This window comes from Venturia canescens, chromosome 10, assembly GCF_019457755.1.
Source record: "Venturia canescens isolate UGA chromosome 10, ASM1945775v1, whole genome shotgun sequence".
NCBI lineage: Eukaryota > Metazoa > Arthropoda > Insecta > Hymenoptera > Ichneumonidae > Venturia > Venturia canescens.
Genome location: NC_057430.1, coordinates 12,637,441 through 12,661,725, shown reverse-complemented (window position 1 = coordinate 12,661,725; position 24,285 = coordinate 12,637,441). Strand labels below are relative to the sequence as shown.

Sequence of the window (24,285 nt, the reverse complement as noted above, 5' to 3'; positions counted from 1 at the left end):
CGCATTTTGACTGAGTTTTACCAAGTGTCCGCGCGGAGCGCCACAGTATATCGTCGTACTCGTCGACGATAGAACTCGAACGGGTTACGAGACGTTATTTCCTTGATTTTCACCCGCCGTATTTAATCATTTTCCCTCCGAACGTAAAAACCAAAGTTTCTGTAAACAGTAAAATTATTGGAAAAATCCTTACAATTACGAAAATTGTCAAATTCCAATCCCTGTAACGTCGTTGTATAAACGTCTCTAAGTGAAAAAAAAAAATGATGGCGACCTGCATGAAAAACGTCGGGAAACAGGCATCGCGAAAAAACGTGAGTTCAATTGAAAATTTTTCTTACGATGACATTTCGAATCTGACAATCGCGCTAAAAACGCGTGCACGATACACTCGATGACCCGCCAAATTGTTGCTCTCTTTTTTTTTTTTTCATTGCTATAACATCGCGTTCCCATTTTTCATTGAACCTTATTTGACGAGCTATTATAATTATCATTAATGTTAATACATGTAAACTTCACAAAACGCGTGATTTGTGATTTATTCCGTTTTTACATCTTAAACGTTGGGCCATGCATCAAGTACGGTACATGGAGCAAGGTAAATATGTATGTTTTTCAATGTCATCGAAAATCGTGAAGTTTCGTTTCACTACAAATCACTTTTCACTATGGCAAAGTTCTTTTTTTATCGCTATCGTTTTTTTCCGTTTTTGTAAATTTTGTATTTACGTTTTTCAATGTCACTGAAATTTATTTGATTCTTTTTCAGTTCTGTCAAAATTTTTTCAAATCCAAGAACCGTCCGTCATCGTTCCCAATGTTTTTGATGAAGCATACTTTTTTTTGACACGCTTTAACCAAAAATCTCAAATGTACATGCGCTTAATGTTTATCTGATTCTGTTTCATCGTTCTCTTTGTTGGGTCATTGAATCATCGTCACGTCTAATTTGAATTTGCTTTTTCTCAATGTTCTTGCAACTTTCAGATCCTGTCATTTTTCTCCAGCAAGAAAAATGGCTATGCAACAGAAGCCAGTTTCGAAACAAAACCTTTTCGTCTTCACAAACTCGAATCTGGACCCTCTAATAAAGTCAGCGTCAGTCGCGACGAAGCCCTGACCATTTACAAAAAATTGCACACCGTTCGTCGGATGGAAACAGCTGCTGGTAATTTGTACAAGGAAAAAATTGTCCGAGGTTTTTGTCATTTGTACTCTGGACAGGTAAGTTCACTTGCTCCAAATTGGATAATATTGAAACAGCAAAATTCAAATTACAAAATTGAAAAATTCTGGAACAAAACTTTGTGCATCAATTATTCATTGGGATCAAGCTTTAGTGCTTCACATCTGTAAAAAAAATTATGAACTCGATCATTGCCCGCATCATTTTCAGGAAGCCATAGCTGTCGGAATGACTCAAGCTCTGCGTCAACAAGATTCGGTAATTACAGCTTACAGAGCTCACGGCTGGACTTACTTGATGGGAATTTCGCCAGTCGGAGTGCTCAGCGAACTGACAGGACGTCAAAGCGGTAATGCACGAGGCAAAGGAGGTTCTATGCACATGTATGCAAAAAACTTTTACGGAGGAAATGGTATCGTTGGAGCTCAGGTAGGAACTCAATAAATTTCGTATGAATGAACCTCCAGCCTTAATTAGCGAATGAACAAAACTTTCTTCGCAGTTTCTTTATTAAAGTTTAAATTTTATTCAAGGTACCGTTGGGTGCAGGCATCGGTTTTGCCCACAAATACAAAGGTGACGGTGGCGTCTGTATAGCTCTGTACGGTGATGGTGCTGCAAATCAAGGGCAAATCTTTGAAGTTTATAATATGTCGAAATTGTGGGACGTTCCCTGCATATTTGTATGCGAAAACAACGGATATGGAATGGGAACTAGTGTCGATCGTGCATCGGCCAGTACCGAATACTACACACGAGGAGATTATGTTCCCGGAATTTGGGTCAGTGTCCAAAGCTTAAGAGTATGGATCAGTCGACTAACCTCACTTGAAATTTTCGAAATCGAAATTCTTTGAGACAGTTTGATCGATTAAAAAAAGGCTCTGTCAGCCTATGCAGAACGATGGCAAAAATCGACTGACAGAGCCTTTTTTTAATCGGTCAAACTGTGTCAAAGAATTTCGATTTCGAAATTTGCAACTATCTCTCTCGCACTCACGGTTGCGGTATACCGACTGATCCATCCTCTTAAGGATTACTTATCCACTTTTAATTCAATTTTTGAGTCATTTGAGAAATGTTCATAATTCTGGATTCTCTCCACAACTTCGATCAATTCTCAAAGAAACGTTGGAATTTTCATCAATAGTTTTTATGTTTCGGAGATTAGAATCATGTTTACGATTTTGCTGAACAGGTTGACGGTATGGATGTACTCGCAGTGAAAGAAGCAACGCGTTTTGCCCTGGATTACTGCTCGTCCGGCAAAGGACCTCTCGTCATGGAAGCGATGACTTACAGATACAGTGGTCACAGTATGTCCGACCCTGGCACGAGTTATCGAACGAGGGAAGAGATTCAAGAAGTGAGACAAACTCGTGATCCCCTCACGAGCTTTAAGGAGAGAATTCTCAATGCTAATCTCGTAACTGCTGACGAACTCAAGGTATGCCAAAAATAAACGACTCTGCAAATGCGAACGTCGCTCTCCCAAAAAGTGGCTTCTGAAACTTACCAATAATGATAATTAATTGCAGCAATTGGAAACGGAGATAAGGAAAGAGGTCGACGAGGCGGTTAAGGTAGCGAAATCGGACAAGGAGATTCCGTTGCACGAGTTGACGACGGATATTTACGCGAAGAATTTGGAGCCGGAAATTCGAAACACGACGCCATTCGCGCCGTTGAAGCATGCGAACTTGGGTCCGGCAGTGAACGCTTGAGAAGGATGAGGTCGGATCGACCCGTGGCTTTTTCCCCTTCGCAAAAATCTCAGTTAGTTAATTTATCGCACGCGAGAATATCCAAAGCGATAGGATCGCCACTTGTACAGGGAGCGGGACAGAATTCGATGCGAACTGACGTCTTATAATTTCGCGAATTCGAAACCGTTAAATCGACGAAAGAAAAAACCATAGGAAACCAATACGAATAAAGGGAAAACGAGAACGAATCGTTAGTTTCTCGCTCGCTTATCGTTTCTCATTGCTGAACGAAACATTTGACGAAATGGCTCAATCGAACGAACGTTTACTGCCAAATTATTTATATCACACCAAAGTCAAACGCTCGTACGATTGTGAGAAATAAATATTGAGAACAAGCACAACAACCGAGAACGAATCTCATGGAACGATCTAAATAATTGTTATTGTTATTATTCGGTGTACCTGAGTGACGAACGTTCTCGTAACACGTGTGAGAAACAAGCGTCGCGAGAAGGAAAAAGAGAAACTGTGTATTATACGAAAATAAATCTATGCGGGATTCATTTATTCTTTTTTTACTCCGACCACTGCTTTCCCTCTAACATCCTTTTGGTAATAACGACGTCTTTTCATCGAATTTTAAAAAAAACCGAGCTCCTCGGTCATTGATGCCCGAGCAAGTGCAAGGCAAGCGATCACCCATCCAAGTACTGGCTCCTTGAGTTGGGAAATCATCGAAGCCATGCTCACAAACGCAACTTTATTGACACTCATGTGATTTCATACGGAAGTTAGCGAATTTCGAATGTTTTTATTTCCTTTTTCCTTAATTTACCATTAAATACTTTTGCACATGAATGGTAAATTTTTACTTCGTTTTCTGTTGGAGGTTTGTCAACTCGATCGATAAGAATTTATTTCTCATATTTATATATACCGCTTCGTTGCAATTTAATCCGCTCGATCGATGATAAGTTTGTCGAGAAGTTTGCAAAATTAGCCGCTAGATGTGAGATCGAGCGCTTGGAAAGTAGATCGGCGACCAAGTTTTCGGATGTTCTTACCAAACACTGAATAAAAAGATACGATCTGGAAATTAATACTGATGTTGGGAAATAAAGAAAAAAGGGGCTGAAGAGAATTACGAGAATTGTCTCATCGATCGAAACTATGGGAAACGAAGAAGACAGAAAGGGACGTGTAAGCGCGAATGAGGTTATATTCGAAATGATTGGTCACGACGTCACCAGACAAATTCTGCCCTCCGTTATTTACTCTTAGGGGAGAAAAGATAAGAAAAAAGGACGTAATCGATGCCCGTCCAATTCGCAGGTCAATGAGCCTAATATAATTGAGATATAACAATAAGAATCAGCCACACCCAGAGGCCAACAAGTGCAAACAGCGTTTCTCTGACCTACGATTGTGTAAACGGAGGAAAACGTGGCGAAGACGTTCTTTCTCAAAGTCAAGAGGAATTTCAAAAATCTGGCCAATGAAAACCCTTTTTAACGAACAAAAAAATTCTATGAAAACAAACTTGCGAAAAATATTTTTTATTCAGTTTTGAAAAACCGTACTTAAAAAAAGTTATTGATATTTTTTTCTCAAAATATCCTCAACTTTATGTGGTTCGAAAAAACAAATAATTGGGCAGTCTCGACATTGGAAGCCTCGAAAAATTCGAGTTGGAAAATTTTTTCGAAAAATCGGAAATAACAATGTGACCGACACTTCTTTTTTAATGAAAAACCCGAATACGTAACTTCTCAGGTATTTCCACGTCAAGTATGAATAAGACGATTTAAATTTAGACGATTAAATATCTCGTGCTATTATAAACGGATTAAGTACACATGTAAAATTGGCTGTCAAGTCTCCCCAAGGCTCCTGCAGCGTATCATCGCGTCGTCCGATATCCCCCTCATTGTTCTTTCGGTCCGTCATCAATAGCAGGTCGATCGAATCATTTTTTTCGAAGAAACATTTTAAAATATCGACTCGAGTGCGATGGGATTTTTTCGAAAATGGTTTTACCGAAGACCCTACGTTGAAATAAAAAGTACAAATTGTTCGTCGGTTACGAGCACTAAAACGCCTCTACTGCGGTCTAATGGCGCTCATATTAATAATAACTACAATCGATGTACTCAAATTTCTGATCGCTGCAACGATCAAGCTCGGGTAAGTAATCGACTTTATTCGTTATTTCGACACAACAAACCGATCGATCGGCCAACGTTATTGTTATTTCTGCAAGAACGATTCTACTGTTACACTTGTTCGAAAAAACATCGACAAAATTCTTTTCATCCATTGTGTTACTCGATATCACATTGCAGCATTGAAAAATAGTGTTTTTATGAAAAATTGAAACTCAGTCGGGACACTAGCTGAAAACCGATGAAACGTTTTTTTTCGTTCGAAAGTTTATTCGAAGCAGATATACAATGGGATATCAAATTTGACTTACGAAAAGTTGACTGGCGGAATATTCTGATCGGCGAATGGAGGTTATTCCAGATCGTTGCGCGATTGTGATGTTTGGAAATTAGTCACGAAACTTTGCAAAATAAGATTTCACCAGTAAAAAATACACGTACGACTAACTTGATAATGCCACTGACCCATCCTCCAAGTATTTTCTTTGTTGAGACGGAGGCCTCGTAAACAAAAAGGAAAAGTTATCCGTGTCATGATCGCAGCCGAATTTATCAGCGGGAGCGTAAAAGTAATGACCGTTGGAGAAACAAAAAGAACGAGTGTACGAGAGGCGGGAGAGGGAGGACGGAGAGAAAAAGATGGCGATCGCGTGGCACACGAAATGAGGTTGGAATCGGCAATTTTAGCCCGCGGACTCGTGAGCAGAGCGCATGACATAATAATAACTCGCGCGCCCCCCAAACCGATATTCCGGTATACACGCGTTTAGGCTCTCTCGCAAGAGTCTCACGAAACATACGATCCCCAACCTCGAGAGACTCTTCGACTCTTTTGCCCGCAGACGGAAGCGTCCGACTTACCTGTCAGCTCGTGCCCCATTGACTCTTCGACGAAAATCAACGCCACACTGTTCACGAATAAGCTATCAGGAACACCACAATTCGCCGAAAAGGCTGTAAAAAGCCGACGAGACAACAGTTTCCCTGAGAATTCAGGGTTCGCGGACATTATGGTCAGCAGCAAAGAAAACTCGGTCGCTTCGTCGATATTCACTGTTCAGGGTAAGCCGAATGTTTTTCGTTGCACACAAACTTTCAACCAAACACACTCTTTGTGATCAATCCCAATTAATAAAACAGTGCTCGGTAATTTTATATTTTTTTTTTTCAATACAAAAACAACTTTTGAAACCTTTTCGCATCCCGTTCCCCTTTTGTTCCTTTTCCGAGTGAGACGGGAGAAGGAACTGTCACGATTTTTTGGCCCCTCCGTGCCTCCGGGCAAAGTGCGGCGTGAACATAGCAAAGTGGCAGACCCAACGTAGCCAATTTGAATAAAAATTCGTTAATTCTAAATCGAACGAGCAGTCGTGAAACCAAAAAACTGTTATTCGAACGATGCATTCACAAATGCAAATCCAAAACGTGCACTTCGAATGGAATATTCTCAAGGTTTTTCGATGTAATCCCGGAAGGGTGGAAAATTTCATCCAGATGAATTTTATCAGTGTTTTCATTTGACTCGTGAGGCGGATGGATAGTAAACAAAATATTTACGCACGAACAAAGACGGAAAACAGTAAAAGCGTAGTGCGATCTCCCGTTTAAGTGAATCTGTAAACATACGTAAGAAACCTCGAATCTTTGCGGATTTATACTGTGAACGTCGAAGTTGTTGAATTCACTAAGAAAAATCGTTATCGACACTCAAACCGTAAAATATTGTGGATGACAATTAATCTCGTCGAAATGGCTCGCGCTGAGACAATGATTCGTAACGTGTTCTGCCATAGTCTAGTTCCACCGAGCTCACGTTTATATATTTATATATATATAGACATGTCAAATGTGGAGTGCTTCTCTCGTGAGTTATAAACCGTCGCCACACGACAAGGTCGCGAAAAAGTTTTACGAGACTGCGGGAAATAATTGGAAATTACATAAACGAATTATGATAAGAAGAATTAATCGCGCGTTTATCTTTTCTCCATCATCCTGCTGTAATTAGGTATTTATTGAAATCATAAAATATCGTACTTTTTTTAGACGATTTTTCTTCGGTAGAATGGACAAAAAAATGGAAGATTCTCAGAGACCGATTTGTTGTTCGTAACGTACTCTGGTATCTCGTATCTCGTGAGCGAGTTTGACGCGCAGAAAAAAAAACTTTGCGCACGGGCGTCCGAACGAGAGCTCAATTATCGCGTTTTTTCGATTGAACTCGTTGAATTTTTTGTCCATTATTTTCGGACGACGTCTCGATGTTTATTCGTCGTTTCTCTCGCGAGCGGCGTGTACAGTGTGCGAGTCGAAACATATTCGCGCGAGTTTCACGGACAGAGGGAATTGACTCTTCGGCTCTATTATCTATTAGCCGTTCTAGAGCACTCCGAACCGGAAAAATCGACGTGGGAAATTAGTTCGGTAATATACGTAATAAAAGCATAAGCATGTTAGAGGGCGTAGGTGTTTGAAGGTGGAAAAAATATTACAACTTCGTTAAGGCCTCATTACGAGTTGTATTAGTGGACGCTTAACAAGCTCTTAAATTATGTACTACATTTATTGACGCATTGTAAATTACGAAAATGATCGACTGTCATCGAACTATCGCGAACTTGAAATCGCATTCGAACGAGAATTGAATTACGTTTTTTATTCGTTTAAAGTTTTTCAAGAATGCAAATATGAAAATACCAGGGTACGAGCCATTTTCTTGGCTCCTCGTCATCGCTCGAAAAATTGACGAAAAATCTGTCGAATTTGCACTTTCTCACAATTACGAAATTTCTCACTTTATCGTCCATCGACGATCGCGATTTCGCAAGCTCGCCCGCGCGACTCAACGTTAAGGTAGCCCCAAAAACAAACCGAAAATATTTTATCTATGCTTCGAAGGGGAAATAAAACTTTTAAACATGAATAGACATTTCAACAGGGAATTTAATCGCTCGATTATACATTCCGGGATCGAACAACCCGGTATTTTTATTAACAAAACAGCAAAATTCGTAATTGCCAGATTAAAAAGCGTCGAACGATTCAGGCCGTAAAAAGCTTTCAGTGTCAATATCGGGAGCGCAAAATTGGAATTTCTGCACGTTGAGATCAGCTACCGTTTTCTGATAATTCCGCATCATATTGTTCAACTTGTGACACCGCCACTTGTCAATTAAAAGCGACTCGATGCAATTAGCACAGGCTGTTTCAAAACGCATGGATCAAAAATATTAACGTCCCTATTAGAAAAAGACAATGCGAACAATATCGAAATGAAAAAATCATTGATTTCTTCGTTCCCATCATTCGTCATCGTTATTATTGTGGTTATTGGAACTCGGCTTTATCTCCGGCCTGCTTCGTCGCTGAACCATTTCTTTACTTTCTTCACTCGGCATCAGAGTTTCGCGCAAGTGTTTTCGGTTCGAAGACAAAAGTGAAGCCTCCGAATAATCGTGATCGAAGTGATTTTTGGCGAAAAATTCAACGAAAAATAAAAATCGATAAACTTTTCGATTTTACTTTAGCATTCCAGGTCGGCCAATTCTCGAATTTTTCCAATATTCTTCGATTGTTTTCCTCTCCTCCGTTTGCCCTTCCGCTGCGAACGTTTGAGGACGCGACGACGCGAGTGCGAGAGCCTCTTCGTTTGTTTTAACGTACTCGAGCAAATATGGGCGCACAATCGATGCATTTGCCGTGCAAAACAAAAACATCTGTGCGCGCTCCCGGTCTGGCACTATCGTGAAGTCTTTTCGCTCGAATTACGCTTTATTTGAAGATTACATAACTTTCGACGATGGACTCGTTCATTATAGTGACATCATTTATCAATGGAATCTTTGGAAATTTCGTGATTCAGGGATCTCGAGTCATTCTCTTACCTTGACCTCCAACATTTTAATGTTTCATTCGTAATCGATTGAAAATATTTTGCATGTAAAAATAAATTCGAAGCATTTCGAACGTTTCGATGATTTTTTTGAAGGACGAAATTCTTTTGCAGATATCAACGGAGCGAAGGAAGTGGAAAATCCAACGGACTTTGAAACAGCCATCAAACTTTGCGGCAAGTCGCTGCGATCGAAAACAAAAAATTTGTTTTTATTTTCTCACCGATTCAGAACTCGAAACTGGAAAAAATGTTGAAAATTTGTTTGAATTACTATCCATTCGAGAGTGATATTCTTATTTTGCTTCCTCATCGAGGAATCTTCGTGACGATGAAACACATTTTTTTTTCCAGCTTTCAATGTCGATGTGCTCAAATTTTTTTTTTTTTTTTATAAATAGACTATCATAATAGGAAGGTTGGTATTGAATTTGGGGAATATCGGTTGAGCCGTTTAAATTTTATGATTTTTTGAACTTTACGAAAATATGAGTTTCTCAAAAAATCGTCCAACCGCTTCAATTTTTGAAAATTTTGTAAAATATTGCGTATAAGTACGTACCTCCTCTCTACTTTCCAGCAAATTTGTCAGAATTATTTAATTTCAATGTAAATAGAAAAACGATGAATATTGAAAGTTGCAATGAGTTTTTTCTGATGGCTCGTCATTCAGTTTTTTTTTTATGGATTTAAACAAAGAGATAAATTAAAGTTCGTAAAAGACGATAGAGAAAATACATTATTTCCTTGTATAGAAAAAAAAAAAAGCCAAAATGAAAAATACAACACCTCATAGATTTTAATTTGCAGCATTTTTTGATAAATCATGAAAAAGCCATCGCTCAAACGTCGATTTTAAGGAGGGATATTGAAAAATGTGAAAATAACGATAACTATTGCCTCGCAGGTTATGGGAGGTTCCATTACGGCTTTGTTTTTCTCTGTGGCATGATGTTTTTGTGCGTTGGTTGTCAAAATGGCGTAAACGCTTACATTCTACCGTCCGCCGAGTGCGACTTGAGGCTGTCATCGGAGGAAAAAGGACTGTTGAACGTGGCTTTTCTCGTGGGTAAGTTTCTCCCCTTGAAATTCGGTCGGATTTTTTTATCTTTCTATTTCTTCCTTAAACGGTGTTAAAATTTAATAATTGTTAAGAATGATTAACAGGCGGTGTAATTAGCTCGGTATTTTGGGGCGTTATCGCCGACGCTTATGGACGCAAAAATATTCTCGTTGGCACTTTGCTCGTCGATGGACTGCTCACGCTCTTTGCGAGCTGTGCGCAGAATTTCCAAGCTCTTCTCATCTTCCGAGCTATCAGTGGATTCACGTGAGTCTACTCGGAGAACGCCCATTTTTTTGTGGCCCTCGGATTCGTTCATTTTTTTAAATGCCCATCAATTTTGTCAAGTTTCTCGCTTGCTATTATTTTTGGGAAGGTTTGTTCGACAAATTTTGGTCAAAAATTCCACAAGTTTGTCGAGTGCAGACCCTGGAAACGAGGCTCGAAAAGGACCCCAATTTTTGTCGTGGAGAAAGTGTTTTCACTTTACCCAATTTTTATCGCTTCGTAAATTTTTCGTTGTCGAACTTTCACCGACTGCAACCACTTCTTCGGTGCCACCACATTTGTACGGTGTAAAAAGGAATATTTTTCAAACGATAAAAAATTACGATTTCAATGAATTATTATAAAAGGCGTAAAAATGTTTATTTTTGTTTTATTCAACATTAATTTCCGTCGTTTCTCCCCTCCAATCAGGATCGGTGCGCCAGGATCGTTGGTTTACACTTACCTGGGAGAATTTCACGCGGCAAAGCACCGAGTCAAAAGCATTTGTTACGTTGGATTTTTTTGGACGCTTTCGTGGCTCATCCTGCCAGGTCTGACGAACGATTGAGTTCCATCACTTCGGTGCAACGAAATTCTTGGCATCTCCCTTCGCGAAGATTGAGTTTGATCGTTTTTTCTAGGACTCGCTTGGATGATAATACCTTTGAGGATAAAATGGCAGTACGAAGGTTTCCTTTACAATTCTTGGCGCTTGTATTTCGCCGTTATCGGACTACCGACTCTCGTCGTCGCTTTCGTTCTCATGAAATACCCTGAGAGCCCGAAATTTTTACTCTCCCGAGGAAAAAGCAACGAAGCTCTCGACATTCTTCGCTATATTTACGCCAGCAATGCTCAACGCGACCAGAGCGTATATCCGGTAATTTTCGATGAGAATTCTAGCCTTTAGAGATTCAAAAATCGCTATTAATTCGCGCAGTTCCGACGATCGTGGAGCTTTCATTTTATCAATCGACCAAAAAAATTGCTCCAATTTTTTTTTAGAAGGTCAAGAGAAATCGGTTTTTACGGTCTTCCAAAAACAAGATTTTTTTGGATTTTGCTCAAATGTTGATAATTTCAATAATCAGTTGATTCATTTCGAGGCACAATTCTATTCATAGATTTTGTGAAAATGTTAAAATACAATGGCAATTTTGTCTGCAGGTTAAATATTTGTGTGCCTTGAACGAGAGCAAAGGACAGGAAAAGAAGAGCAAAGACATCGACGTGAAAAAAAATCGTTTCGGTGATTCGTGCAGTGATCGGCATCGCGTCGGTGGATTCGAAAATAATGGCAACAAACCAAGCCTCTTGTTGGAATTACTCAGAAACGTTTATCAGCAAATTCGAGCTCTGGGGTCGCCGCCCTATTTCAAATGGGCGCTTCTATGTTGGACCATTTATTTCATGAACATGTTTGGGTGTTTACACACATTTCAATCAATTATTAACCCGATCCGGGTATCGTGGGTCGCTGGAGACCCGAGCCATTTTTTTCATGATTTTGGCAGACTGAGTCCCGACGAAAAATGAAATATTTATTATTTTTTTTTTAATCTTCATGGCGTACACCCTTGACGTAGAAGCATTGAAGAATGATCGGGAATTTTATCAAATTTTTTCATTCCAAATTACGTGTTCTAACGTGGCTGAGCTCTTCAGCGACCCACGATACACCTTGAACAGGGACCGAAAAAAGTGAACCCTGAACAGGTTGAAAGAAAAGACTTGGAAAAATTTCTGTACATAATAATGTACGACACGATAGTTGGCTTTCGATTCTTAAAATACATTTTTATTTACATAAATTCTACATCGAGATTATAAACGATCGTAAGGTTCTTTCGAACATAAAATCTGTGCTGGAAAAAAAAGAAAATTACGCTCGCTTTAGAGCCGATTTTAGAAGCGGCGACGTAAAATCATAAAAAAATAAATCGTTTTACATTCGAGGTGTCGAGTTGTCTTCCCTGAGAGTACTGGTGTCGTCAAAAAATAAAAAATAATTTCATTCAATGAATGAGATTGTTTACCAGCATCATACCTTTGTCCGTTTTCATGATCGAAACGTTGGGCTTTTCGTTATAAACGAGGTCGAGTTCGAGGCCATCGGAAGCATCTCCAAGTTTCTCGTTTCATTTTTCTCATTTTTTTTTACAGGTATTACGGTTTGGGCCTCTGGTTCCCGGAACTTTTCAACCGGTTCGAAAGTTATTACAAAATCCACCCTAACGCATCGGTGAGCGTTTGCGAGCTCGTAACGCGCCTAAACGAGAACGCTGATATTTGGGACAACTCGAGCATCTCAGAAACGCTCGATTGCGATCGCATAAGCATCGATCAGCGAGTTTTTATCAACACTTTGACCATCAACGGTGTTTGCCTTCTGGGCAACGTGGCTTCCGGCTACCTCGCTGATCGCGTTGGACGACGCACGATTCCAGGTTCTACATCCTTAAAATTTAATCACATCGCAATCTTACGATAAATTGTTGGTAGCTTACGAATATTAATGCCGTTGAAATGATGAAAAATTTCGTGCTCGAGTAACGATTGATAATTTACCGAAATAAATGAATTCGTACACGTCCGTTGAAGCGTTAATTGTGAAAATTTCAGTGACGACGATGCTGGTTTCCGGATTGGCGGGTTTCGCCATTTACTTCGTTAAATCTTCCTTCCAAAATCTGATCGTCGCTTGTGTATATTCACTCGCGATAACAACGGCTAATTTCGTCATCGGAGGGGTCGTCGTCGACATTTTCCCGACTCACATTGGCGCCGTGGCGATTTGCATGATGACCTTCTTCGGGAGAGTCGGTGCAATCGCGAGCAATCTCGCGTTCGGTATGCTCCTCGACATTAGCTGCGAAGTTCCTATTTTTCTCGTCGGAGGAATCGTCCTTCGTGAGTTTTCCATATTTTTACCATTTTTTTCCCTAACCATTCGATCGGAATTTACAAACTGCCATTTATTGGGTGAACATTCAAAATTTTCTCGACCCCACTCTCGAAAATCCAGTAAAGATTCCCAAGTTAACGTTCACGAAGAAATTTTTAATGTTTTTTTTTTTTTTCTTTTCCAGTCGGAGGTCTATTGGCGCTGCTTTTACCACCGGCGAAGAGATGAACGCCACGACAAAACGCGTAACATATCCAAAGAGAGGACGAAAGCGGATCGTGAATTGTACGGTTTCGGGGCATTTGAATTTTATTTTTCGAAGTTTCGGACGTAAAAACAAATGTACAGGGTGCGAAATACTCCTGATTTATTTTTTGGTATTATACAAAATGATTGGAACGAAATTTCGTTCAAAATACTTTGACCCGAGTAGCGTCGAGGATCAGTCAAAATGATGTAAACGCACGTTTCGCTCTCATGAATTATTTATATGGAAACTTTGATCCGAGGCTCCTGAACTTTATTTTTTATAACGTAAGCTCCACAATTGTAAAATACTCGAATCTTTTCTCCGACAGAAAACCTTACTCGTGCGCCATAATGATGTTCAACTGCACAAGATTCTCATCGAAACGATTTTATCATGGATTTGCATTCGAGGAACATTCAGTGATAATAAAACGAACGAGTGTCGTAGATAAAATCAATATTTAAGCTTTTTACTGAAAAGGAATCGAAAGCCTACCCACAAAATCGTTGCAGGAGTCTCCGGTCAAGAAAAAGTTTTACAAAAATCATTAATTTCCATCATTCCACGTTCGAGGTCATAAATTGTCGAGATCCGATGGACGAATGAATTTAACTGAACAAAATCGAAGTAAATAGACAAAAGTATTATCCAAATGTTGGATAATAATTCATTTCGATAAACGACTCAACCTTCCTATTTATTTTTACGTTACAGATCGTCGGATTAAAAAAAAGTTTTACTCTAATACGAGAGTACCGATATTGACGAACTTTCTCTCGCTTGACAATGAATCAAGCGATTTTATTTCCTTCTGAGAAATCGCTTCCTCGTCAGCTAATTCACGAATCGAATGGTTTTTATTTTCTCTCATTTCTCATGACGTTGAAGTTATTTTGTTGTGAGACGAACCCATCCCAACCAAAACATTGTCGAGCCAACGTAACGGCCCGTGCAAATGCGCTTCTATCCAACACGGCGTTGACGTCACATCCTGCCGATTGTATTCTCCGCCCCATCCTTTCACAAACGACATTCTAAGGGGTAAAAAAACACAAAAATTTATTTAAACATGATTTTTTGGCAAAAGTTGTTTCTAAAACTACGAAACTACCGGTTTTGCCGAATCGCACTTTTTTCATCTTTTATTGTTGACGTTACACTCCTCATTTATTAAATTTTCGGATTTAGACTCGCTTAGATTTTTCGAACGTGAAGAAATTCGAATTGTTCAGCGCAAGCTGCTCGATCGAGACTAAAAATCGACTTCCGCCTTAAAGTTTTCATGAAACCGATTATTGTCGTCACAGTTCTTACTCAAACTTGAGTTTCTTCTATCAGAGTCTCTACAGCTCGGAGGTCACTCATCACAATTTCCGCAAAACCGAGAAAGAAAATATGATTTTGTGAAATCTTTTCTCCATAAAAAATTCGGTTCTCTCGTGGGGGCCTTATTTGCGTAAAAAAGTTTCACAAAATGGAAGGCTCCTTCGGGAACGTGTCAAAAAAACTTGAGAAGATGATAAAATTTTGAAGAATCGGAAAAAAAAAATTCTTCACAAAAAACGTGGTTATTCGCCGTTCCGTTGAATCCAAAATTAAGTTCTCGGCTTGAATAATTGAATGAAATCAACAAAAATAGCTCTACGGATAAACGAAAACGTTTCATTTCAGACACCTCGAAATAATGAAGAAAATAGAAGATGATACTTACCTGAGGGTGCACATTTTCGTGAGATCGTAAACAGCTTCGAAGCCTTCATAAACGCGCTTAGAGAGCAACTCGGAAAAGTCCTTATTGCTGAATATCATGAGTGAGCATTTTGGGGGAATTTTGCAAACTGTACTAGCGTGAAATCCATGAACATGATTGCACAATCTCGATTGAATAAAGATGGAAGAATCGGAGAGGCATTCGACGTATACTTCTCCGGCGATGTAGCAAAATTGAACGCCGTGGCCGATGTGTCGTCGGGTGTTTTCGATGGTGGAGTTGCGGTTGATGTTGGAGAGGCGTCCGAGGCAAAAGCGCTCGATATTGTTGCTGGGGTCGGTGAAACCATCGACGATAACGCTGTTCGATTTGCTCTGAAAAATCTCTCCGACTCTGGTGTTGAGTTCGTAATAGGCGATGGAGATCCAGCAGGGAGTTTCCTCGTATTGAATCGGCTGACAATTCGACATGTCCGTTTCCATGGTCGCGCAATTATCTTGTGTTGGGAAAGCGGTTTGATTTGTGTTGGAAACTTGAGAGGAATCCTCGGGCGGTGGAGTCAGGGGCAAAATATTACTGGCGTAGGCTGTTTGTCCGTAGTAATTGAGCGTTTGCTGGATCGAGTCCGCGGCCGTAATGGTTCCGCCGATTTCGGCGGGCTCCGGGAAGCCATCGATGGAATAAGCAATATTTTGAGGCATTCCAGTCTCTCGGTCTCGTTGCAATCGCGAATACGTCATTTCCGCGTTAGTTGGAAACTCTATGTTCCGTGGAACCAATACAGGCGGTAAAATGGCTGTTTCGACGCGTTTGTAATGGTAAGGATTTATGCAAACTTCCTCGTGTTTCGCCGAGAACGGGTGCTGACAGACGTCCAACGGGCGGAGCTCGTGCTGCGACTGCAGATCGGGCCAGCGCCACACTCGACAATAAATTACGTGAGGCAAGCCCTTTCGGTGTGAAACTTGCAATCTACCGTCCAAACTCCGCGGTATCGTGATGCATCTGGTCACCGTTGTCGGACAACTCAGCGCCCTCTCCAATTCTTCCAACGCACCTTTACGCTTCTTCAACTTTTTTACCAACGAATCAACCGCTCTTTCCGCCCACTTGTCGTCCTCGTCCCCCTGCTTCCAGCCTAATAACTTCTTCGCCGATGGATTCGTGAACGAAAATATATTCTTAAACGAGGACAACGTCGACGAACCTCGATAGCTTTCGTCACCTGCCATTTTATTTTCTTCCGACTCAATATTCACAGCGAGAATCGAAAGTTACTCGAATATTTATTCAAGCTTCGCGTCACTTAACCTCAATCCTAGTCAACGCGACTTAGAACATTTCCCGAGTTCCGTTCTCACTCGTATTTGAAAAAGTCAAAGTTTTTTTTTAAAAATAATACTCGCAGGTTATTCTTCGGTCATTTGAAATTCACAACAACAGATCACACGAAATTATGCTAGCACGGAAGTGTGCTTGCGATTACCGAGGAGGACTCGAGCGCCCGAAAAAATTGCTTTTATTTTGATTACGCGATCTTCGACGCCTCGAGACAGCGTGGCGTCGACGCGGTGACTACGGAGCCACGATTACTCTTGCGAATCCGAAAGTAACGAGCGTGACGAGCGACCGATTTGTCGAGACTAAGCACTAGTCCCTTTTAATCGGTCTGCCACTTGAACCCTTATAAACGACCATGGGGTGGGGGATTCGACCCTACCTCGAAACCTAAACGACTTTTCTTGCCCCCAACACACTCCCTCCCTCGCTAACCGTCCTTTTTCCTTCTTCGCCAAATTTTCTGTTTCGAATAATGCTCGAGTATATTTTCCACCGGAGTTAAATTAGTCTCTCGTGGAAGTTTTGAATCGTAACTGTTGAACTAAGGCTTTCCATTGCTTCGTAAAATTCCGATTCCAATTCTTAAACTCCTGTGACGCGTCGTTCGTGACTCTTTTGATTTTTCATCACCATGAACGTGGTTGATCGCGTATTTCACTGGTAGAATTCGACCGAAAAAAAATTGGATGAAGCAAATTTTTTTTCAATCAAATAACCGGATCGATCGTAAGTTATGAATTGTTTAACGGTAGTTGCGTTCGGATCCGATGAACTGCGATGCGAAAAAAATAGAGGAAAAGGAGAAATAATTGACAAAATTTGTAAAATTTTTATTTCAATATTTTTATTCTTATGAAAGTTCCGTTAAAAATTTGGACGAAAACCGTTTTCACCGGATTCCGGCAGAAACTTCGGGCTTGGTTCGAGGAAAACGAAATGACGATCGTAAATCGACGATCAGGTACCAGCAAGGATTAAGCCGGGCGACCAGTCAGTCTACCCGTTCGTCCTAATCGTATCCAGTCGACAGAGGTGCGAAATGGTTCGTAAGACAATAGTCGAGGGACTGGAACAACTGTACGAAGAGCAGGTACATAATAAGCGTTTATTCATTTATTTAACCTCATTCGTCGCACTGTTTGGTGGGTCGTAAACTTTTTCAATGGGGCTCACGATCCTTGGACAATGCGTTGAGCTCGAGCGTGCAAATTTCTACCTGAATATTTTCTCTTGTTGCCCGCGTTCGTCGAAAAACAATGCTGCTCGATTTTCTTTGGAAAAAATGCTGTGTGGTAGGAACAATGGCTGACGATACGATTTTCAGTCGATGGAAATTTCCGTGACAAGAAAACGAATTTTCTCGAACATCATGAATTTTCTTTCGCATCATTACTGACAATATTAGATTTCCGTATTAAGCTCTAATTATTTACTCTACCACGGCTTTCGTCGATTTCGAAAAAGCCCCGTCAACGAATTTTTTTGACATCGTCCCGCGCACGCTGACGGAGCTGTTTTGTCGAATCGTGTCAAAGAATTTCAGTTTCGAAAATTCGAAGTAATTAACGACACCGCGAAACGATTCTCGTCCGGCGATAATGAGGTTAGGAAACGATTCGCACCGTTCACTGACGCAAATAAAAACGATGATGCACGATGTATCACGACGATCGAGTAAAAATTTCACGATGAAAACTCGATAAAACGAAGCGAGAACAAAGGAAAAATAATTTTTTTGCTAGAGAAATTGGGTTCGTGTTCAAACCTTGACAAGATAGCTTCAGTAGCGTGGGAAAATAGTTAATCTCGTAAGAAGTAGTACAAAAAGACTGTTCGATTTAGTTGGCAAACTTCGGTTTCGAAGTTTCCCCGAAGAGTGCGCCACCTGGCGTTGAAGTTGAAGTTTTGTGGTAAATTAGCGCTTTGGCGGAAGTTGTGGGAACTCGAAGCAGTTGTTGGCGTGCGAGGAACGAGTTGAAACACACATGGGTTCTTGTGCAGTGGCGGTGTTTTTGGAATCGGGTGCAAGGAGGAATAATATCGAGGAGGGCGGCGGAGGGAACGGGAAATCGCAAAGTCGCCCCCCGATAGCGTGTGGCGCGTCGGGAGAGCGAGAACGGAGGATCGCGACGCCGTCACAACGACGCCCGACTGTTAGACGGGGGGACAAGTCGACGACCAAATACAGAAAAAGATAGAGAGAAAGGGAAAGAGGCAGAGAATGGAAGTTTGTCTCTTGTCTCATCGTTGATGCTGCCAGCAAAAGAGAAACAGAATAGAAAGAGAAAGAGAATAGCAAAGTCGAAAAGGTTCGCGTCGTGCAGCGCCACTGGTACTCGTTTCTCCCGCTGAAGAAAAAGAGCAAAAGAGTGAGAGAGAGAGCGAGAGATTTCGTACACAAGTACGAGAACCGGGAGAGACGCCAACCTGGAGGGCGCCTCGCGCGCGTTTTAAATATATGTGTACATTTATTTGTGTATATATGTATTAGCAACCCTCTTATTTTTGCTGGTCCATCGGATTCTCTCTTGGTTTATATTCCCGCTACATGTATACCTAACTTTATTATTATAGAATCGGAGGTTTGAGCACTGCGCCTCCCGATTTCCTTCTCGCTTTTTCTCCTTCCTCCGCGATTCCCCTCTCCCACTTTCCGACACTCGTCTCCCGAAACTGCAGACCGCCGCCCCGTGTTTCCTATGTGTGTACGTGCACCCCGCGTCCGCCCGCCAGTTTCTCCAGACCCAATGGCTCCGCAAACGTTCGTCTCTTAACCAACAAAAAATAAGATCGAGGCACAAAGAGACTAAGATTGTGCTTTGTCCTCCCACTCCGCAAATTTGTCATTAGTCACTTGACCGTACCTCGCTATATTTATACCATTTTTCCTTGTACTCAGCCGGTTATTAAATTCCCATTTACGAGCTCAGTGTTATAATTAATGCCAGTTAATTCTTTGACGCCGCATCGGACACCAAATGTGACTCGACGCATTAACCACTTTTCTCCGTTCTTAATTAGACTCGTACTATTAAAATAACATTTTCAAGTGTTTTATAAATTGTTCATAATACTGGGAATACACTTTTGTCACTGAATCGTAGTCTGGCAGCGTTATTTTACGATGTTCTTACATTTATTTACGATTACAAATTGATCGGAATTATTTCGATATTTTGAGGTTATACACACGAGTAATTGGAGAATCCAAGTATTTTCTGTCATATCTTACGAGGGAGTTACGATTCTTTGAATTCGTGGTCGATTATCTATGACCATTTAAGAAACGTGGCTAAAATCATTTGAAGAAAGTTTCTGTTAATTATTGCAATAATTCTTCTGGATCCTCCGATCGATGAATGAAGGTAATTTTTTTCGTATTACATCAGCACTGCGAATATTTTTCTCAGTTTTATCTTCTCCATGTAAAATAATACGTTTTTTCTCGTCTCAAGCTCGCAAAAGGAAAGTTGCGATTTTGAATACACATATTGGGGGTTCGGGCCTGGTTTGGCGATGACCGCGCACCGGGGGTTGAAAACGCCGAGTTTGTGAGCGAGACTCTCGCCAAAAATTGTTATTCTCTTTCCCGCTTGCTTTTTCTGGCATTTTCTCTTGCTCTCTCGCTCTTCGCCTGTCATCGTAGTCGCCGCGTGATCTCGTCTACCAGGGGGACGCGATCGCGCTCTCTCGGGGGCGAGACTTCCATCGCGGGTGAGCGTCGGCGACGCTCTGCCCGTCGTTCCCGCCACGGCTCCAGCCTGGGGCGCCAAGTGTTTTGATCCTCCGCCACAATATTCTCTCTCTCTATCCTCGACCGCTCACCCTTCCATTTCTTCTTTCCTTTCCCTCTCTCTCTCTCCCTCATCCCCTTCGTCACATATCCCCCAACTTGCGACTCTTTTCGATAAACAACGAGCCAACGAATACCAACCCCATGCATTTATAAATATATTTATAAAGCCTAAGAGAATTATATTCACAAAATTATCGAAAATATCGTAGAAAAATATATTCGGCCAAATTTTTTCGACTAAAATCAAGATAGAATAAAATTTACATTTTTATGAAAACCAATGTTTCGTTTTGACGAGAAAAAACATGTTTTCTCGTCGTAGAAAAATTTTTCAAACTGATTGTGATTTTTTTTATTTTCCCTTGGCCCTTTGGGCAAAAAGTGAAAAATTGTCGGATGGAATTGAAATTACTTCGACAGGATCAGTTTACGCAATTTTAGTTTTCACGAAAAATTCAGTCCTCCCTCATTTTTAGAATCGAAAAATTCAATCAAAGTTACAGAAAAACAATTAACATTTGACAGAAAACCATAGAAATGACGGGAATGGTGATGTTTTTTTTTTTTTTTTCAATCGATAGTCAATTTTTCAGTTTTTTTCTTGTTGAACAAGACCAGAAAATAAATTGATACAGAGAAGAACAAAGAGAATCTAAAAAAATGGCTGTGCGAGGGACCCCTCGGGTTCCGGATGTGGCGCGATGTTTGTGCGGGTTGCAGGCATCCCCCGCAGGGAAAAATCTCCGTAAAAGCGTTGGAGAAAGAAAGAGAGAGGGAGAGAGAAGTGGTTTGGCGCCTCTTGCTCTCTTCGAAGGGTGGCGCGAGGGTGGAGTTGCTTGTTAAAAATATTTGCGCTGTGTCTCATCGCCGTGTCATCGTGTCGTCGGGAAGATCGGGCGACACAAACGCAGCGGTATACGAGGAAAAGACGGGAGACGAAGAGCGACCGAGAGATCAGAGAGGAAATAAGTTGGATATCTTCGAGGACGGGGGTGCACAAACACTCGTTTCAAATCCGAGTTTCCTTCGCTCGCTCGGGGCTGCAACCTCGTCTAGACGATTTTCCTTTTTCCGCGATACACACACGCACACATCAACACGCGTCCTATCGCTCAAACGAGCACGAATATCCTTGGGAGCTCAAAAATTACTCGAGCCATTCCCCCCCCCCCCCCCTCCCTGCGCGCACGCGTCATTTCTTTCGCAACTACTTTCCTAATTGCTAATGCACTATGATTCAATCCAATATTATTCAAACCACTAATAAGATTTGGGGAACACGAAAATACACAGATTTCGGAGAAATTGCAAATTTATGGCTGTTCGCAGAATCAACGATATTTTCGTTCCAATTACACGCTCGTAATGACACGTGTCGAGAAAAAATATCGATCTTATCTTGTTTTCGATTCGCATTCTCAAATAATCGTAACGTAACTTTTGAAATCAGAAAAATTCAATTACATTATCGACTGAAAACAAGCTTTCGTTGGTTCGGTAGCATCGTTCGACCAAAGTGAGGTTAACAATCGTTTTTCTACGAAGTTTGAGGTTAGGACGGCCGATCGATTATTTTCGGGAAACTACGCAGCTTGGAGTGTTTCTAATCAGGAAAAATGGAATAATAATGTTGAGGGCACGATTCGAAGTAACGATAAACGAGCAATATTCTTCGATGAACAAATTCAAAGATCGAAGGAACCGAAAACTGCTCCGCCAATTGATAGGCCACGTTTTTTTTCCTGATGTCTCCTGCTCACGTAAAGATAAAGGAAAAAATACTGATACGTGTATGATCTTCATAGACACGTTTATATATATGACGGAAGGAAAGCTCACAGTCTCTCCTCTTCTTGTCCGTAGATCGGGGATCCCCTTCCATCCGCGTCCGAAAGCATAGATACAATAAATGGCGTCAAGATCTGCGTCGCCACGAACTGGCGCGCCGGTTGTCGCCGGAATATCTCTGCCCCCTTTTGGACCAACCCTTACAAATAGGGGTTGCTCATCCGCCACGCGACCAGTCAAAGCGCGGCATACGCGGCCACTGCACTTGCACGCAATTTTTCTACGTTACACAAAATTCTTTTGCACCGAACGGAACATAACCTCCAAATTCCCACGGTTTTCTACGAACAATTTGCCGGCCTTCTCTTTGGCAATTGCACCATTTATTATCGGAGTTACGTCACGATTGCGCGAGGTGTTATAACGTGAAAAATTCAAACTAGTACTGCGATAGTGACCCGTGAAAAATCACGATTCTTATTATCCACGAAATTACGTTTCTCGATTCGGAATTTTTCGCAGGTGTCACTCCGCGCTGCGCCTGGATAACGATTCAACTGGTCCGACGACTTTGACGGTAAGTTCTACGCTAATGTAATCGTATGTTATTGGCTTGTTCGAGCCTTCTTTTAAACCGAACCTCATCATTATTGGACGTCGAAACGCATCGTTGGAGAAATCACAGAATTTTTCGTCCCACTTCGAGGCCACTTGTCAAACGCTTCGAAATTGTTGGTTTCACCGGTTTTAACCTAAAATTTGATGTCGAAACAAACATTAGTGAAAGTTTCGAATTGTTCGAATCGAACGTCAAAGAAATCGAGAGAGAAAGCGTAAAGCAAATTCGATTGATTTTCTTTTAATAAAAAAATGTATAATAGCCAGAAAAGACGTCAATAAAATTTAATTGCTTCGTAGAAATATATGTACGATTTTCGATCAAAATGCAAACTCGTGTGTGGTCAAATAAAAAGCTTTCTAGCAGAAAGAACAAAAAAGTGATCTCGTTGAACTCTTCTAGAGTTTAAAAGTTTCGTCCGTCTCTCTCGGGCTTCGACACACAAATATACGTGCATAGAGGGCGCTTGCGCGTCGAGGTTCGCGTTCCTAGGATGCACGCTGTATTCGTGATTTTCTCGTACAAACGGATCGAGAGATATTCGTGTGGTCAGCTTTCCTGTGTTGAAGTTTCGCAGTAGCCACGTGTTTACATAAAATCCGGGCAACAAGTGCTCGAGCACTTGGTACGATGCTGTAGCGTTCCGGAGAGTAGTAAATCCCGAACATTATTCGCCGTGCACGTGTCCTCGTCACTTTCAGAATATCCGTTCTCCGACTCGAATAATAATTTGTAACAAATTCGAATCTAAATAATCCGAGAACTATTTCGTTGAAAATTTCACTGTCATTTCGACGAAAATTGTTTTTACGGTTTTTTTTTTCATTTGCACGAGAGAAGATTCTCGTGTGAGCTAAGCTTAACCTCCAATTAACGTTGGAGGCAACTCGTGTTAATTCATTGTCGAAGCGAATTATGAAAGTTTCGAACAAATGCGAGTTTTCATCACTTTTTTATATTGGCACGTCGCACCAGTGCGTTAAAAATTTTCGAGACGACTTTTATTAATTTTTGGCTCGAATAGTAGAATTTAGTAATAGTTGATTGAAATGCACTGGTATTTCGAGAGATCATCAAATATTCGTGTAAATGATGGCTAAAAAGGAAGAGAGATTTCCGTAGAAGTTAGGATTCGAAGAGGAGATTGCGAGGAGAATTTTTGGCAAATTGGCAGGTCGAGCTTGTGCTCTCTCGAGGAGGGAACGGGAAGTAAAATACACCGAGAGTGAGAAAGAGCGAGAGAGACCGGTGAGGCATCGGTTTGGTCGAATCGGGCGAACAGAGCATTTCTCGGGGGCCACACATCGACGAGTGCACCAGCAGCAGCTGCAAGATCGCTCAAGTCCGTCGTCGGGACGACAGCGGCGCCACAGCACGCTGGCGCCTGTCCACCGGCGCTCGAACGAGCGCCAGTGGTTCCCTACTCGTCAAACGAGTCCAATTGATCCCGTGGCGCCGACAAATACACATTTATATATTATTTCGATAAATTATCACTCGTTAAATAACCGCGTTACAGAAAACCGAGGAGAAACACGTTCCTGGATGATTTTAACGTTTTTGTACGAGGGTCTTTCCCCCCACAGCCAT

At 41.2% G+C, this 24,285-nt stretch overlaps 4 protein-coding genes across 9 annotated transcripts in view; 3 read left to right on the top strand and 1 right to left on the bottom strand.

The window, feature by feature from the left end:
* Window positions 1–39: 39 nt before the first annotated feature.
* Window positions 40–3,461, top strand: LOC122416918 (probable pyruvate dehydrogenase E1 component subunit alpha, mitochondrial). Of its 2 annotated transcripts, XM_043430069.1 has the most exons (7): window positions 40–314; window positions 584–601; window positions 991–1,227; window positions 1,400–1,618; window positions 1,723–1,971; window positions 2,388–2,636; window positions 2,728–3,461. In XM_043430069.1, the coding sequence occupies exons 1-7, from the start codon at window positions 264–266 to the stop codon at window positions 2,911–2,913; spliced, it is 1,209 nt and encodes a 402-aa protein (XP_043286004.1). In that variant the 5' UTR covers window positions 40–263; the 3' UTR covers window positions 2,914–3,461. The 2 variants fall into 2 exon arrangements, with proteins under 2 accessions (XP_043286004.1, XP_043286005.1); XM_043430070.1 differs by lacking the exon at window positions 584–601.
* A 2,354-nt stretch (window positions 3,462–5,815) lies between these two features.
* Window positions 5,816–14,093, top strand: LOC122417443 (synaptic vesicle glycoprotein 2C-like). 4 transcript variants are annotated; one of them, XR_006262288.1, is made up of 11 exons: window positions 5,816–6,122; window positions 9,067–9,129; window positions 9,860–10,021; window positions 10,120–10,282; window positions 10,715–10,836; window positions 10,927–11,165; window positions 11,453–11,709; window positions 12,449–12,732; window positions 12,908–13,195; window positions 13,375–13,475; window positions 13,769–14,093. XR_006262288.1 is itself a non-coding variant. In XM_043430950.1 (10 exons), exons 1-10 carry the CDS (start codon window positions 6,071–6,073, stop codon window positions 13,416–13,418), a joined length of 1,674 nt encoding a protein of 557 aa, XP_043286885.1. In that variant the 5' UTR covers window positions 5,817–6,070; the 3' UTR covers window positions 13,419–14,093. The 4 variants fall into 4 exon arrangements, 3 of the variants coding, with proteins under 3 accessions (XP_043286885.1, XP_043286886.1, XP_043286888.1); XM_043430950.1 differs by having other exon boundaries at window positions 5,817–6,122; window positions 13,375–14,093; XM_043430951.1 differs by lacking the exon at window positions 5,816–6,122 and adding an exon at window positions 7,344–7,484 and having other exon boundaries at window positions 13,375–14,093.
* On the bottom strand, window positions 13,534–16,818 carry LOC122417445 (protein mothers against dpp-like). Its single transcript, XM_043430956.1, has 2 exons — window positions 15,152–16,818; window positions 13,534–14,474 (listed from the first exon to the last, which is right to left on the bottom strand). The coding sequence occupies exons 1-2, from the start codon at window positions 16,381–16,383 to the stop codon at window positions 14,315–14,317; spliced, it is 1,392 nt and encodes a 463-aa protein (XP_043286891.1). The 5' UTR covers window positions 16,384–16,818; the 3' UTR covers window positions 13,534–14,314.
* Window positions 16,819–16,999: 181 nt separating this feature from the next.
* The window catches only part of LOC122417439 (myb-like protein M), a 42,574-nt gene continuing 35,288 nt past the window's right edge, over window positions 17,000–24,285 (top strand). The window contains exons 1-2 of one of the 2 annotated variants that reach the window (XM_043430945.1): window positions 17,000–17,218; window positions 17,352–17,582. The gene's annotated coding sequence lies outside the window, so the exon portion shown is untranslated. Of the gene's footprint in view, window positions 17,219–17,351; window positions 17,583–22,598; window positions 22,654–24,285 lie in introns of those variants that run through there. The other variant, XM_043430944.1, reaches the window with a different exon arrangement.